This window comes from Halichoerus grypus, chromosome 7, assembly GCF_964656455.1.
Source record: "Halichoerus grypus chromosome 7, mHalGry1.hap1.1, whole genome shotgun sequence".
NCBI classification, from domain to species: Eukaryota; Metazoa; Chordata; class Mammalia; order Carnivora; family Phocidae; genus Halichoerus; species Halichoerus grypus.
In genome coordinates, this window is record NC_135718.1 from 54694571 (window position 1) to 54708676 (window position 14106).

General features: G+C 55.2%; 2 protein-coding genes across 2 annotated transcripts in view; both read right to left on the minus strand.

Moving 5' to 3' along the window:
* Window positions 1-8873, minus strand: part of ADAMTS14 (ADAM metallopeptidase with thrombospondin type 1 motif 14) — a 72602-nt gene extending 63729 nt beyond the window's left edge. The window contains exons 1-2 of the mRNA XM_036083947.2: window positions 8753-8873; window positions 6644-7086 (exon numbers count right to left, since the gene is read on the minus strand). Coding sequence (XP_035939840.2) covers window positions 6644-7086; window positions 8753-8834 — 525 coding nt within the window. The 5' untranslated portion in view covers window positions 8835-8873. The remainder of the gene's footprint in view (window positions 1-6643; window positions 7087-8752) is intronic.
* A 1755-nt stretch (window positions 8874-10628) lies between these two features.
* PALD1 (phosphatase domain containing paladin 1) overlaps window positions 10629-14106 on the minus strand; it is a 124216-nt gene continuing 120738 nt past the window's right edge. The window contains exons 20-21 of the mRNA XM_078077627.1: window positions 11449-11539; window positions 10629-10952 (exon numbers count right to left, since the gene is read on the minus strand). Of these exons, the coding sequence (XP_077933753.1) occupies window positions 10924-10952; window positions 11449-11539 (120 nt within the window). The 3' untranslated portion in view covers window positions 10629-10923. The remainder of the gene's footprint in view (window positions 10953-11448; window positions 11540-14106) is intronic.

A 14106-nucleotide genomic window follows, 5' to 3' on the forward strand; every position in this document is an offset into this window, starting at 1 on the left:
CTTAAAAATCGTCACTGCTAATTTCTCCTTCAAATACTCAAAGACCTTGCAAAGCCAGACCGGCACTCCCTTTAAACAGGGCACAGTCCCACCTCCCCTACTATAGCAGGCCCTTTCTCTTTCTCCTGTGACTCCCTGCTCCTGGAGGCACCTCAAGTCTCGGCCTCCCGTGCTGCGTGAGCCCCAGCCTATGCTCCGCGCTTAGACAAATGAAAAGATGTAAGCCAGTCCCCGGTTTCTGGGAACCAGGTGGCTGAGATGGGGGGATGTATCAAGCCGAGGGAAGGGGAAGGCTCTGTGGGAGGTGTGAACAGCCTGAGCCAAGGTGGGGGCCTGCAGAGCAAGGTGTGAACACATCAGCTCGGCTGGGGTGGGGGTCTGCAGAGCAGAAGCCACTCTCCAGGCTGGGGACGCAGGGGGTGCAAGGAGGTGAGGCCAGAACGCCTCTGTCCCTCCCGGGGTTGTCAGCACACCTGTGTGAGGGCAGGTGGCCCCCAGGCCACAATGTACAGAGACAAACCAGCTGGGTGGCTGGAGGAGGGTACCTCTGGAACTCTAGGCCTCACACTCCACATCCCCAGGGCAGAGGCGGACCGCAGGGCAGAGCCAGGGGCTTCCCACAGAGCTGCCGGGTCAGCCTACCGCCGCCCCCCCCCACCCCCCCGCCAGCAAGGAGCAGTCCCTGTGGCAAGAACAGGTGCTGACAGGAACACCAGTGAGCCACAGGCTAATCTGTGGCATGGGTATGAGCATCTCACCCCAGTACGAATGTAATAGCTTACAAACCTCCTATGGCTCCCTATGGCCAGAGGGGCAAGTCTAAGCTCCACAGGGAGGCAGAGATTTTCCAAATGACATTTTCACCGCTCCCCGTCTCCCACGGAGGGCTGGGATAACTCACCCTCTCCTGAATCCTGGGAAGACACAGGATTTCCTTCCCTGCAGACTGCCTACAGTTTCTACCTCTTGGCTTTGAGAACTCTTATTGTGGCTTTAAAATGTGGCCCAAATGTCCTCTCCCTCGGAAGCCTTCCCTGAGCACCTCTCCTTCGCAATGTTCACCTCCAGGCCACCCACCGAGGGCATTCTGCTTCCCTGCATCCCCACAAAACACTGAAGTTCAATGCAGTCTGCCTTGATTCACTCTATCCACTGCGCACATCTGCCTTCTCTTTCAGCTGTGGGCTTCTGGAGAGGGAGACAGGGTTGAGTTTCATCCCTGCACTCGCAGGAGCTGGTCAAGGGCCGGTTTCTGGGCAGGGGCCCACGAATTGTTAACATAGTGCTCCCCTGAGCCTCTCAGTATTCCTTTCCGGGAGGGCATGTGGGGTTATCTCAGATGGGTCATGATGCTCACACTTCCACGCGTCAAGCAAGTGCCAGTTGGCTGATGGTACAGAGAAGATTGCCAAAGCAGAGGGAAGGCAGGGCTTGGCCTGCCCGGGGACCAGAGATGGCCTCAGACCCGCCCCAGAGAACACCGCTAATCTACATACTCTTGCTATACAACAGACTCTAACCCCATCTGCACTGTTTTCCACTATTCATAGTAACTATGATTACTGTAGCAATTACTATAGAGAAGTAATAAACATTACTATAAGAACCACTGAAATAAACTCCCTTTTTAAGACCCTGCCATATACCAGAGATGCACTTTTTTTATTATCTTATTTAATCCTCTGAACAATCCTACAGGTGATTGCTCCTCCACACGCCCCTCCCCTCCTTAAAGATAAGGAATCTAAGCCCAGAGGGATTTAGAAACTCACTCAAGGTCACGCAGCTAGTCTGGACCCGAGCAAAGAGACCCCACACTTTCCACCACCCTAGACTGTCTCCTCATAATTACTAACAAAACCTCTCTCAGGCCTTTCTGCTGGCCAGCCACATTTTATAAGAGCTTTATTGAAATGTAATTCATATACCATACAATTCACCCATTTAAAGGGTAGAGTTTAATGGTATTTAGTACACGCACAGAGCTGTGCAATCACCACCACCATCCATTTTAGAACATTTCCTCATCACCCCATAACGAAACCCCGGCCCTTGTCACCATCCATCCCCACCTGCCCTCTCCCCCACTGTAATCCCATTCTAAAGACAAAGGACTGAGGTTCAGAGAGCTGCTGGGACTTGTACATCAGGCAGGGGATAAGAAGCAGGGCTGGAACTCAGTCCCCCTGCCCCTCCTCCCACGGCCTGCCAGGGGTCTACTCTGTAACCCATTAAAAATGCATGATCTGCAGAGGGTGGAAAACAGAACCAGATGGTGACAAAGCCTACACGTGCCTTCCTTCCACACCAGGCCTGTGACTCACAGCATCACTGAAGGCAAAGGGGGGGGACACACAGCACAGCCAAGTCCCCATCGCCCCAATGCCCAGGCAGAGAGGCCCGGGACCCAGAGAGGCAGAGATGGCAGTGGGGGGGGGGGGGCCTTTTAGTCTGGGTTTTAGATGGTATGTGGGGTCCCCACGCTGCTGATCCCATTCCTGTACCCCACAATCCCTCCTGGGCCCACAAAGAACTGGCCCTGACCCCAGGTCTCCATGTTCCTCTCAGGAATTCAGAGCCATAATCACTAACAGGGGGTCTGTTCTGCACTTGGCCCCCAGCTGGAGGGGTCCTGAGATGACCCAGGCCCTCCCTGCCCACCAGCCCTCAGAGGCTGGGGGTCACAGGAGTGTCGGGACAACCACTACACTGATTGGCCGGGCTCCCCGAGAAAGGCCCTGGACAGTGGTCCATCAGATTGCTGCTGCTGCCTGGGTATATTCCCAGTTGGGGACCCTAGGGTCTCACAGCTGCCCCCAGCCCCAGAGGAAACACTCTGCAGGTAGAACGTGGCCTCCCCACAGCCCTTCTTCCCTTCCCCCAAACATTCTCAAGCCTGCCCTGGGTCAGTCATTCTCTCCACTGGCCAGAGGCCCAGCACTTTCTCTGATGTTTATGATGTTTGACCAGGCTTGAGCCAATGCCACCTCCTCCAGGGAGCCTTCCTAGATGCCCTAACCAAAAATTGGTCCTTCTGCTGCTGCCTCACACAAGATTGTCATTTGTCTGCTTTTATGTCTGGGTCCCCATTACCTTACAAACTCATCCAGGCCAGAGGTCCTGGCTTCCTCCTTCCTGGGTCCTTCCTGAACCCCCTCCCCACCGCTGTGCCACACCAGGCCCTCCAGAAGAGCAGGTGGGAAGTGAGAGGAAGTCCCCATTCCTGAGTCTTAGCAGGAGTTAACCACAGCGCACGGAACCCTCCCAGTGTCCGTCCCAGGGCCCCATGGCTGAGTGACTCTATGGGATGGCAGCAGATGGGAAGGCAGTGATGCTTGCTGCCCCCCACTGCAGGGTCCAGTTGGAAATGAGGGTCAAGCCACCAGTTTAGACATGGCGCTTCTCCCCAGAGCAGCTAAGATCCAAATGGCTGCATTCTGTCCACACAAAGGAGTCTCTGTTCAAGACCTTCTCACACTTGGGAGGTTTGCTTGGCCACGAGGGCCAAGCTCAGGGCTGGTGTCTTTCCTCGCTGTACCTGCAGTGCAGCCCCGTCCCACACAGAGCAGATCCTAGGACCAGCCAGGGACGGAGGCGTCGACTATAGGTTTAGAGAGGTCTGGCTTCAAAGCCCTTCGGCAAGGCCTGCCCCGCGTCACAAAGCACCAATGCCAGAGATGGCAGGGGCTCTGAGCCCTTCCATTCCAGCCTCGGAGATCTACCCAAGAGGCAAGTGGAGCCCAGAGAAGGAAGGTGGGCTGCTCAGGGTCACACAGCCCTGTACCTCCAACTCCCAGATACTGGGCTGCCCCATCCCCACTCTGGGCCCCCTCTCCTATCCTGCCCTTCCCTCAAGGTCAGGCCAAGGCCCACCTTCCCAGTGTGTCTCCTGGGATCCCCTCCCCAGTTCCATCTGGCACTGTGATGCGCTCTCACTCGCTCTTCCCTCTGCCCAGAATGCCCTCCCCGCCGTCTGACCCCAGCAAACTTCTACTCATCCTTCAAGGCCCCGTTCATATGTCACCTTCTCTGGCACCAAAGACAACAACCACTCCCACCGACTGAGTACCATCCCCACCGGGCCACGGCAAACCAACAAGTGAATTCTGAAACCACCAGAGGGGTTTCTCCTGCTTGGCACCCAAGTTCCTTGAGGGCAGGGATGGAACTCTTTGCAAAGCAGGGTAATGACAACATCTACATACACACCACATACGACTGAAGGGTTTTACCAACTATTGGGTCCTGTGCGAACAGAAGCTGTCTGCATTAGTTTCAGCTCTCCCCGCCGCGGCTCCGTTTCCTCGTCTACACGATGAGCGAAGTTAACGAATGTGCGAGACCCAATGCGGGCTGGGCCTGGGCGGCGGGAAGGACTCCCTGCCGCTACTATTCTACATGTCCCTTTCATTTTCTTACATCTCCCTGAGGACTTGCCCATCGCCAGTGGTCAATACATAGTTTTTTGGAAGGAATGACTTCGGGACATGAGATGCCAAGGAAGATGGGGTTAAGATCCAAAGACCACATACAGATATAGAGCTAAATCTTATCAGAGATGCTGCACTGTGGCCTTTGAGTCCAAAGGTGGCTCACCTGGGTCCCTGCGAACAGCCCCTTGCTCTCAGGGGACACAGGGCAGCTTTCTGGAATGGGCTGGAGACGTGGAAACCTCTGGCCTGGGGAGACCTCTGCACTGGGCTGTGGCCGGGGACTGGCTCGGGAGACAGCCAAAGGCAAAAGCGGTGGTCTGGTGGCAAGCAAAGACCGTGGCCAGTTACCTAGTGATGGTGTTGATCATCCACTGACACCTGTGTCAGGGCCCCAGGGTACTTTTACGGAGGTAGCAAAAGAAGTGGGAGACACAGCCCGGTCCCGGAATGGCAGGCAGCTCTGCGGCTGAGGGCTGTAGGAGTTCACCATGCAACGCAGTCAAGCCACCGGTCTGCTCCAGCACTTTCCATCTCTCCCTCTGCACCGACGCTGTGTCCCCGGGCGACTCCAAGCATTCCTCGGGATTTCCGAGCCAAACTGCGGCCACAGCAGAGCCCCAGCCAGCAGGCTTCTGGTGCACACACCTGCTGGTCCAGGGTGGGGGGCCCCTAAGGCTCGCCCGGGCGTCAGGACAAGGCCTCAGCCTTCTGCAGCCGTCCTCACAACCCGGGCTTCTCCAAGTCGGCCTCACAGAACCCTTGCGGGCCAGGTAATTCCAGCATACGCTCAGCCTTGAAAACCAACCACTGCCTAGACCATGCCTCTCAAGGGGGGCGCCACCACCTCCAATGTGGACAAAAACTCATTCTCTGGAAGGCAAAAAATGTATTCTTTTCATATATATATATATGTACATATATATATATCAAGCACAGATACACATGCAACTTATAAACAGATGTGCAGTGTACCTGTGGTATTAAAATTTCATGGAGGAGGGCAGTCAGAGAAAAAAAATGGCTAGAAAGACTCTTTGGGGGGGTGATAATGAAAAAAAGATCAAGAAGCACCGGCCCAGACAAAGGTCGTGTGACATTCAGCAGGAAGACACCTCACAAGGATGGGAAGACAGTGAGGAGTGCTCCCAGCCCTGCTAGGGAAGAAAGACCCCCTTTCCCATCTCCCCAGATCTGACTCATCCCTCACTTCAAGCGAAAGGGCAGAGCAAGAGAGTCCTTTCCTGGGACACATCGGCTCCTACCTGACAACGCAGAGGTCACAGAAGGAATGCCCACCAGGTCCCTGGGCCTGCCACACAGGCTCACGAAGACCTGACCCACAGGGGATGGAGTTGAACCCCAGCACGAGTCAAGCCTCAGACAGGGGCCACCCGTGGCTTTCTGGTTCACCATAGGGAGCCAACGAGCAGGGCGTTCCAAGCTTGGAGGGAGGGAACAGGTCCTGAGAAAGGGAGCTCCCAGAGCAGGGCACTGGGAAAGAGCAGGCTGACTTTAGGACCAAACACAGCGGGGGATAAGGAAGGACATAACAGTAAGAATCCTAACAGCCGCTAATACCACCAGAGCCTTGACCCCATGCCAGGCAGGTGCCGACCATTGACCATGCTATCTGGTAAGATAGGTCCCATCATCATCACCACTACCACGTCACCTCTGTGAGAGCAAAGGACCATGTGCGCCCCTGGCCCTCCCATAATCTCTGGAGCCTGAACAGTGGGGGCGCAGGGGATGCGCACAGTAAATATGTGCATTATGAATAAATCCTCACTTCACACATAAGGGAAAGCAGCGCAGAGAAGGTGAGTCACTTCTCTGAGCTTCAAGGCCAGTGAGGGGCACAGCCAGGATTCAATCCCAGCAGAGCCCGCCTTCCTTACCCCCGCACGTGTCTGGGTTAGGCAAGCTGGAGTCCCAGTGTGTCCACGGACGGTGAGGGAGTGAACAAGGCACCATCCCCACCAGGCCCTGCACACCCGCTAGAGTGGGAACCTGGTGGCCAGTGGGGCGTGCAGAGCTCTCTGGAGCAGGGAAGCCCGTGACTTGGCCCAAACCATACACTACACCCACAGGAGTCCCAAACACGGGGGAGCTAAGGAGAAAACGATGTCAGACTGGCTCAGTAGCTGCGGGGGGGGGGGGGGGGGAAGGGGCGCGCCAAAAATCGGCTTGATGAAAGGCTTGTCCCTTACCAATCCGTCGCAGTTGCTGATGGCGACAGCTGCCCCCGGCATGCCCGTGACGTCCCCGGTGTAGACACACTCCCGCCGCAGGGGCTGTCGGAACAGCTCCCGAAAATCCTCCTGCCACTCCACCGAGGCTCCGGGCACCACCAGCCGACGGTTGGGCCGCAGGCGTAAATGTAGTTCCTCCCCAAAAACCGTGACATTGAAGTAGAGGGAGGGGCGCCCCACCCGGCCGGGCTGCAGGGTGGCTCCATCTCGGCGCAGGAGGCTGCGGGCCGCCCGGAGGCGACCTGAGTGTGACTGTGGTGGGGGCACCCCCTCGGCTCCCGCACTCCCTGCAGAGGCTGCTGCGGGCCCAGACAGCACATGGGAGAGGAAGCGTCCCCGAAAATCCGTGCTGCATGGCACTGTCACACCATAGTCACGGAGCTTTCCAGAGAGACGCAGTTCTGCTGGAATAAACAAGGAGTTATATCAACGTAGTCTGTGCAAAGTAGTCTGGGCAATCCCACGGGGGCAGGGAGGGGCTCTGCAACCCTGAGCGTCGCCTCGGAGGGACCCCTTAGCCCAAGTTCATCCGAGACTCATCCAGGGCTTCCTGAGCCTCAGGATCTCTGCACTTGGATGAACGGCGTTCAAGAACTCTGTGGACATAACTTGCTCCCTGTAGTCCCCAAGGCCCTGTTAAACTTAACAGAAGAAAAGAATGATGCCAGAGTCCTGTCTGCCACTCTAGCAACGAACCTTCCAACTTTGGGCACTGCCGAGGAATGGGCTGAGATTCCCCGAAAGCCCCCAGAGCAAAGAGAGGGATGGCTGAAGTCACCAGCCTGGGGTAGGGCCCTCCTCCTCGCCAAGCTCTCGGAACACAGCTGGCAAAACAAACACACCTAGAAACCCAGGGGATCCGGGGCACGTGTCAGGGAGAAAGGAGGAGCCGGAGAGGGGGAGGGAGGGAATACAGGTTCTATATTTTTCCAAGTTTAGAAAGAAAACTTTTTAAAGTAAACAGAGGCTGCTGAGATTTCTACATGGCCCAGCACCAAGCCCGGTAAATATAGATCTTCAAAAATAAAAGGAGACGGACGGGGTGACCTGCCCACTCGGACTGAATCAAGTGTGAGGTCATGGCCCCATGCTCCAGGCTGCATGCCAGCAGCCAGGTCCTCACACAGCTCTCCCCCAGCCCAGCCAGGCCCAGCAGGAATGACAGCTCGCTGGCTTCCAGGCTTGGTGACTCAGGGACTGGAGTTTGGAGGGATTTTCATTTCCGCATGGCTCTATCTCTTGCCTCCCTGGGCCCCTTCACGCTACTGATGAAGCCTAGAAAATGAGGTCCCCCGAAAACCCCCCATGCCCAAGGCAGTTCCAGTGGGGGAGTACTGACCCTCCTCTGGTTTTACCCATTAAGACCCCCAAGATTTCTGCTAGAGAGAGCCCACTTCAGTACATGAACAGAGCTCACACACAAGCAGGCAGTCTGCCTGGAAATGACCAGAGGCATGCTCAGAATCATGCTCAGAGCCACAGCAGGTGAGGGTGCGGGTGTCTGGTCTGTGTGTGAGAGGGACGGGGTCTGCACAGAGCCGGAGGATGCCGGAGGAGAGGGCTAGGCGTGTGTTTCCAAGCCGGAGTGTGAGTGCCAGGTGCTCCCTGGGGTGTGGGGCAACCACCTGCCAGCCTGATTCTGTGAGGATGAGACAGACACGTGCACACAAGTTGGAGACGGAGAAGTTACTAAAAGTGAAAGGCACACAGGATAGAGACAGACCAATAATGTGTGTGTGCGTGTGCGTGTAAGAGAGAGAGGAGAATGAAAACGAGAGAGCGCGAAATACAGAGACAAAGACCAATATACAGCCCCCTAAGAAGAGACTCCATATTCCTAAAACCCCCAAAACGTCTCCCAGGGTCTCTCTCCACCTCTCGTGCCAGAAAGGAGGAGCAATCACGGGTCAGCGCCGGGGACACAGGGGAAGAAACGAGCTCAAGCCCAGGGCGCGCACCGCCTCCCACTCGCTCCAATGCCGCCCGGCTCCTCGGGCCCCCTGGGGCCAGCCGGACTCTCGGGCCCCCGGGACCCCTCGCGCCCCCGCGCGCCCGGCCTGCACGCACCTGGGGTCCGGCTGCCCGCGGCGGCGCAGAGCGCACAGTGCAGGGGCAGCAGGCAGGACAGCAGCGCGCGGAGCCGAGCCATGTGGCCGCGCGCGGACGCGGGCCGGAGGGCGCCCGAGCCCCCAGCCCCGGGCTGCCGGCAAGGCTGGAGCGCGCCCCGGACTGCCGAGCGCGGGCCAGCCGGCCTCCGCCTGCTCCGCCGCCGCCGGCCCGCCCGCTCCCGGCCCCCCGCCCGCGCCACCGCCTGGACCGCTGGTTCCGCGCGTCCGAGGCTGCCGGCGGGAGAGCGGAGCGGCCGACGCGCCACCACCCCCGGTGCCAACTGCCGCGAGCCGGTCGGTCCGCCCGCGCCGTGACGCTCCGGGACGCGGCGGGAGCCGGCCAAGGGGGCGGCGGGGCGGGCCGGGCCTGGGGGAGGGGGGGTGCACGCTGGCGGGGCGGGGCCGGGCGCGGGTCGGACGGGGGGCGCCGCGCGGCCGGGGCGGAGCGCGGGGCCGGGGAGTGCAGCGGCCCAGCCGGATCGGAAGTGCCACGCGGAGCCGGCCGCCGGGGCTCCCCCCAGAGTGACGGTCCGTAGCCGTAGCCAATTTCCTTGTCCCCTCGGTTCCCCTTACTTGACCGCAGGGCCCCCCTCTCCAGAGCCACTGGGCCGAAGGGATGTCCAACTCCGTTTGGGTGGGGAGACGGTGAGCACCTCTCCTCCCCAAGAGAGGGTGTCTCCTTCTTTCTCTCCTAATGGTCTTGACGCCCTCCACTAACCTTTGACCCCTTGGATCTACCCATTTCGCAGACTACAGTTCTCTCTGCCCCCAATTGCAGTGAGCGCCCGTGTCCTAGTCAAGTGCGGGACTGAGCAAGGTGAGGAGAGTTTCCTGGCTTTATGCCCAGATGGCCCTGACTGACATCCCAGCACTGAGCCTCCTAACTAGAGCCCATAGAAGGTGTTCAATAAATAAAATATCCTCCTCCTCTGGCACCAGTAACCCCTCCACAGCCCAAGGTGGGAAAAACCAAGAGTCAGAGATGAGAGTGGATTGCTGGTTTTGCAATGTTGCTGAGACCAATTCAGTAGTCAGGGCAAATAGCCCAGCTCCTGCTTGACTGTATAAATGTGTTCTTAACAATTTGCAAATGAACTGTATTTCAAGCAAGCCAGAGGTGGGAACTGGAGAAAGGAGTTTTGTGTGTGTGTGTGTGTGTGTGTTTTTTAAGGAACTGTGGAATAAAGAATCTTTGTATAAAGTGTATAAAGACCCCTAATCTTTCTGCTTTTGAGACCAGACATTTTGTTGTGGGGCCTTCTTAAAAGGAGACCAACTTGTGGGTGGAAATTCCCTAACCAGACTTCTCTTGGGAATCTCTGGATCCCCTGAGAGAGGCCTTGGCTTCCTGCACTCTTCCCCTCCCTCCCCATGACATGAGGCCTCCCTGGGCTCTGAATACGTTCCTGCCTTGTGGGCAGAGAGCTGGATTCCTCATCCCCATGGCCCCAGGCCCTGGCCCAGGACCTCCTGAGAGGCAGTGCTTCTGGAGTGAGGAGGCTTTTGGAGGGGCAGTGCATTTATGAAAGCGGGTTCAGAGAGCTGAAGCGGTGACCCAGGTCACACAGCTCATTTGCAGCAGAGCTGGAATCTGAATCCAGAGTCTAGTGCTGAGCTGGAAAAAGAGAAAAGATTAGGGATCAGTAGACTACTCTAGGCTGAACTTTGCCAAGTACAATCTGTGTGACCAAGGGCAAGTCATTTTTCTTTCTGGGCTGCAGTACCTCATCTGTCAAAAGGGGAAACCACGAGGCTCACAGGATTCACAGACACACTCTGAGGTCCTGTGCGAATGCAGGGCATATTCTATTCCAAGCCACACCAAGACCATCCAGTTATTTGAAAATGGCACCGCCAAACTGATCTATATTAAGTTCAGGAAAAATAGTGTTCCTTTTTCTCCTCTTTCTGGTCCTTTAAGATCTGTGAAGTCAAGAGCCAGACTGTGGTTTTGTGTGTGAGGGCAGATGGAGCAAGAATGTGAGGGGTGTGTATGTGTGTGTGTGAGAGCTTGTGTCGGTGGGAACTTGGAGGAGAGGCTCTGAGATAACCAGGCTGGAACTGTCTCCATCTGGCCCTCCATAAATCCACTAATGAGCTCAGGATAAAATGACCTCCCTTCTTGGGATCTCAGTTTTCCCAGCTGCAGAGTGGGGGCCCTGTGGAGACAGAAATGAAAAGTCACGGCATGTGATCACTGATTTTCTCCCTTGCCATCCCAAAAGCTTGCCTAGCCCCCTCCCTGAGCCCCACCCCACTCGTCCTGCCTTAAACTTGGGAAGTCAAGAGGAACCGATTGCAGCCGGGACCCCAGCAGCCTGACTCATGAGCAATGGGCTGGGGCCTTCCCCGGAGCCAATCCTGGCAAGCGGAGAGCAAAACCTCACCCCGATTCTTACCCCCAGCCCCTTCCCTGGGGCTACAACGGTTGCTTTTGTTGGCAAGTATTGTATGTCCAAGCTCTTTTCTACTGAGGAAGCCTTTGTTAGGAAGAGGAGACAGGGGAGCATAACTCAGAGTCTGGGCAGAAGGTAGAGGAAATGGCTGGGGGGCAGGCCCCTCTTCTGGAGGTGAACAGGGCCAAAGTAAAAAACTCTACAGGCATCAGCTGGGGACTCTCCTAGGAAGGCAAGTTCTGGGTTCCCTGCCTCTCACCTTGGGATTCTCGCCCAGTGGAGTACGGCTTGGGTGTTTCTCTTGCCGACGGCCCTCCAACGTTTATCCCACGCTCCTTCTGTCCAAGGCCCTGGCAGAGGAGGGGAGATGCAAACAGTTAGCACTGCGCGTCAATAGCCAATTGGAAGACACAACAGGTGCATGAGAAAGCCTGAAAACCGGGTAAGACAGGAAAGAGAAGCAAGCTCTGGATAAAGGAGCAGAGTCACCAGTGAGCACTACGGGGATTCCAGAAGGAAAGGGGCTCGGGACAAGTTCAGTGGAAGACCTGGGTGCAAGCCAAAGCCCACAGGCTTCAGAGTACACCGTGGTGCCCACATGAGATTCTCCCACCCTCATCCCCTGAGAGGTCATGTGGGTCAGTGTCTTCCTTTTTTCTTTTTAAAAACCTTTCTGTTGTGAAAACTAGAATGCACACAGAAGAGTATTATCTGCTCGTTTTCTACACAGGGTAAACTGAGGCCCAGAAAGCAGAAGTGACTTCTCCGAGGCCACACAATGGGCTTGTTCAGGGGCAGGATAACAACCCAAGACTCCTGGCTCCTGGTCAGATGATCCTAGGGCATCACCCTGTTGGTCACTCCCACCCAGGACTTCGGCCCTTTGGCTACTCATCATTGGTTCTAACCTCATTGCTAAGGGAAGAAGAAAGGTTTAGAGTTCTTCCTCCTGGTATCTGAGAGCCATAGTCCAACTAAGAAGTTCCAGGTCAGTAGTTCTCCAATCAGGGTCCCGCAGACCCGCAGAATCAGCATCACTTAGGTGTTTGTTATCAATTTGAATTCTCAGGCCCCACCCCAGACCTGTTCAACCAGAATCTCCGGGGGTGGGGCCCAGCAACCTGTGCTTTATCAAACCTCCCAGGGGATTCTAATGCATGCTCAAATATAAGAATCACTGTTCTAAGCAAAGCCTTGCAAACGAGGGCCAAATTAGGATGAGAACAAACTCACTGAGGATCTGTGACCTGCTCCTCATTAAAGGCTGCCACCCTCACCGCCTATCGTCAGTCTCTAAAGCCCGGCCTCGAGCTATATCTGAAGTCTGGGTCTGGACAGAGATCCAGATGCATCCAGAGCAACCAGAGACCATGCCTTGTGGGCCTTCTCCACATCACCCCCCTCCGCCCCCCTTCCCTCCCCTCCCCTCCCCTCCCCCCACCCCTCGCATTCCCTTTGCACATTTCTTGGCAAGTGTTTAGTGACTGTATCTAGGAGACCCGGACGGGTTAAGTTAACCACAGTGATTTGTCATACATTACGGAACAGCTGACACCCCTGAGACCGGCTGAACCATGAGATCAGTTAGAAACAATGCTGTTTGTGCCCTGTGTGTAGACACTGTATGGTTGTGGTTACTGCACGTTGAGGGGTTCAGGGAGAGGAGGTCTCCTTGTCCTTGTAAGGAGGGATGCCAGAAAGGCCAGCTGTCCTTCAGGAATTCTGTTTCTGCCATTTCCTTTCCAGAAACAGTAGGTTTATAATTGCAAACCGAAGTCTGGTGCAGCCCCTGTCATTGGCCCCTTGGGGCTCAAGAGAAGCACGCAGAAAGCAGAGACCCTCTCCTATATCCAGGAGCCCCTAGGTTTTGATAGAAGGTCTCAGAAATATTTGGCAAGGACTCATTGCTCACAAGCCTTTCTTTGAATCCTGGTGTCCTCTTCGATGTCATGGTAGCATCCTGCAGCAAAGATAGGCCAGGCCTCCATTCTAGTCCTTTCTCTAGATCAGTTGGGTTACATGTAACCAAATAAATAAATATGGCTTAATGTATTACTCCACATAATATGGAATACTGAAACATGCCTGTGCCTGCCTGGTTAATTTGGCAGCCCAACAGAATTATCCAGCACCCCATTTCCTTCCTCTTTCTACTCTGCCATGTTTGTGGTTAGTCTTATCCTCAGGCTTGTCCCCTCTTAGTCACAAAATGGCTGCATTAGCACTGGCCTAATGCATATGTTCACCAAATGCAATGGTGACCAGAGGCAATGGAAAAGGGAGTTCTTTCTTATGCCCTCGTTTTAAAAATTTTATTATGCAAATTTTCAAACACACACATGAAGCCACCACCCACCCCCCCAACACCCCCTGCATTTACCCACAACCCAGCTTCGATCATTGTTAGCCCAAGATGGGTCTTGTTTCACTGTTACCCCTCCCCTCCATACATCCTGGGTTATTTTAAAGCAAATCTCAGACATCATCTCCCATTTAAAATGTATCAGTAGCTAATAGATAAAGACTCTCTCCTTTAAAAACAAAAGCAAAACAACATTAACAACAAAAAGACATTTCTTTGTCACATCTAACAAAATTATTCACAATTTCTTAAAATCATCTTGTATCTGCTCATTGTTTACATTTCTAGGTCATAAAAATCTTTGTTTTCTTTAGTTTTGTTTTGAAGACTTGGTTTGTTCAAATTGGGGTCCAAACGAAGTCCACACAATGTGTTTGGCTGATGTGTCTCAGAAGACTCCTTTAATCTAAACCATGGGTGGGCAGACACATGGGGCCAAACCCAGCCCACAGCCTGTTTGTGTACACACACCCCACCACCTTCACTTGTTTATGCTTTCTCGGCTTCATTTCATGCTGCAAAGCAGAGTGGAGTTGTTTCTACAGAGCCAGGATG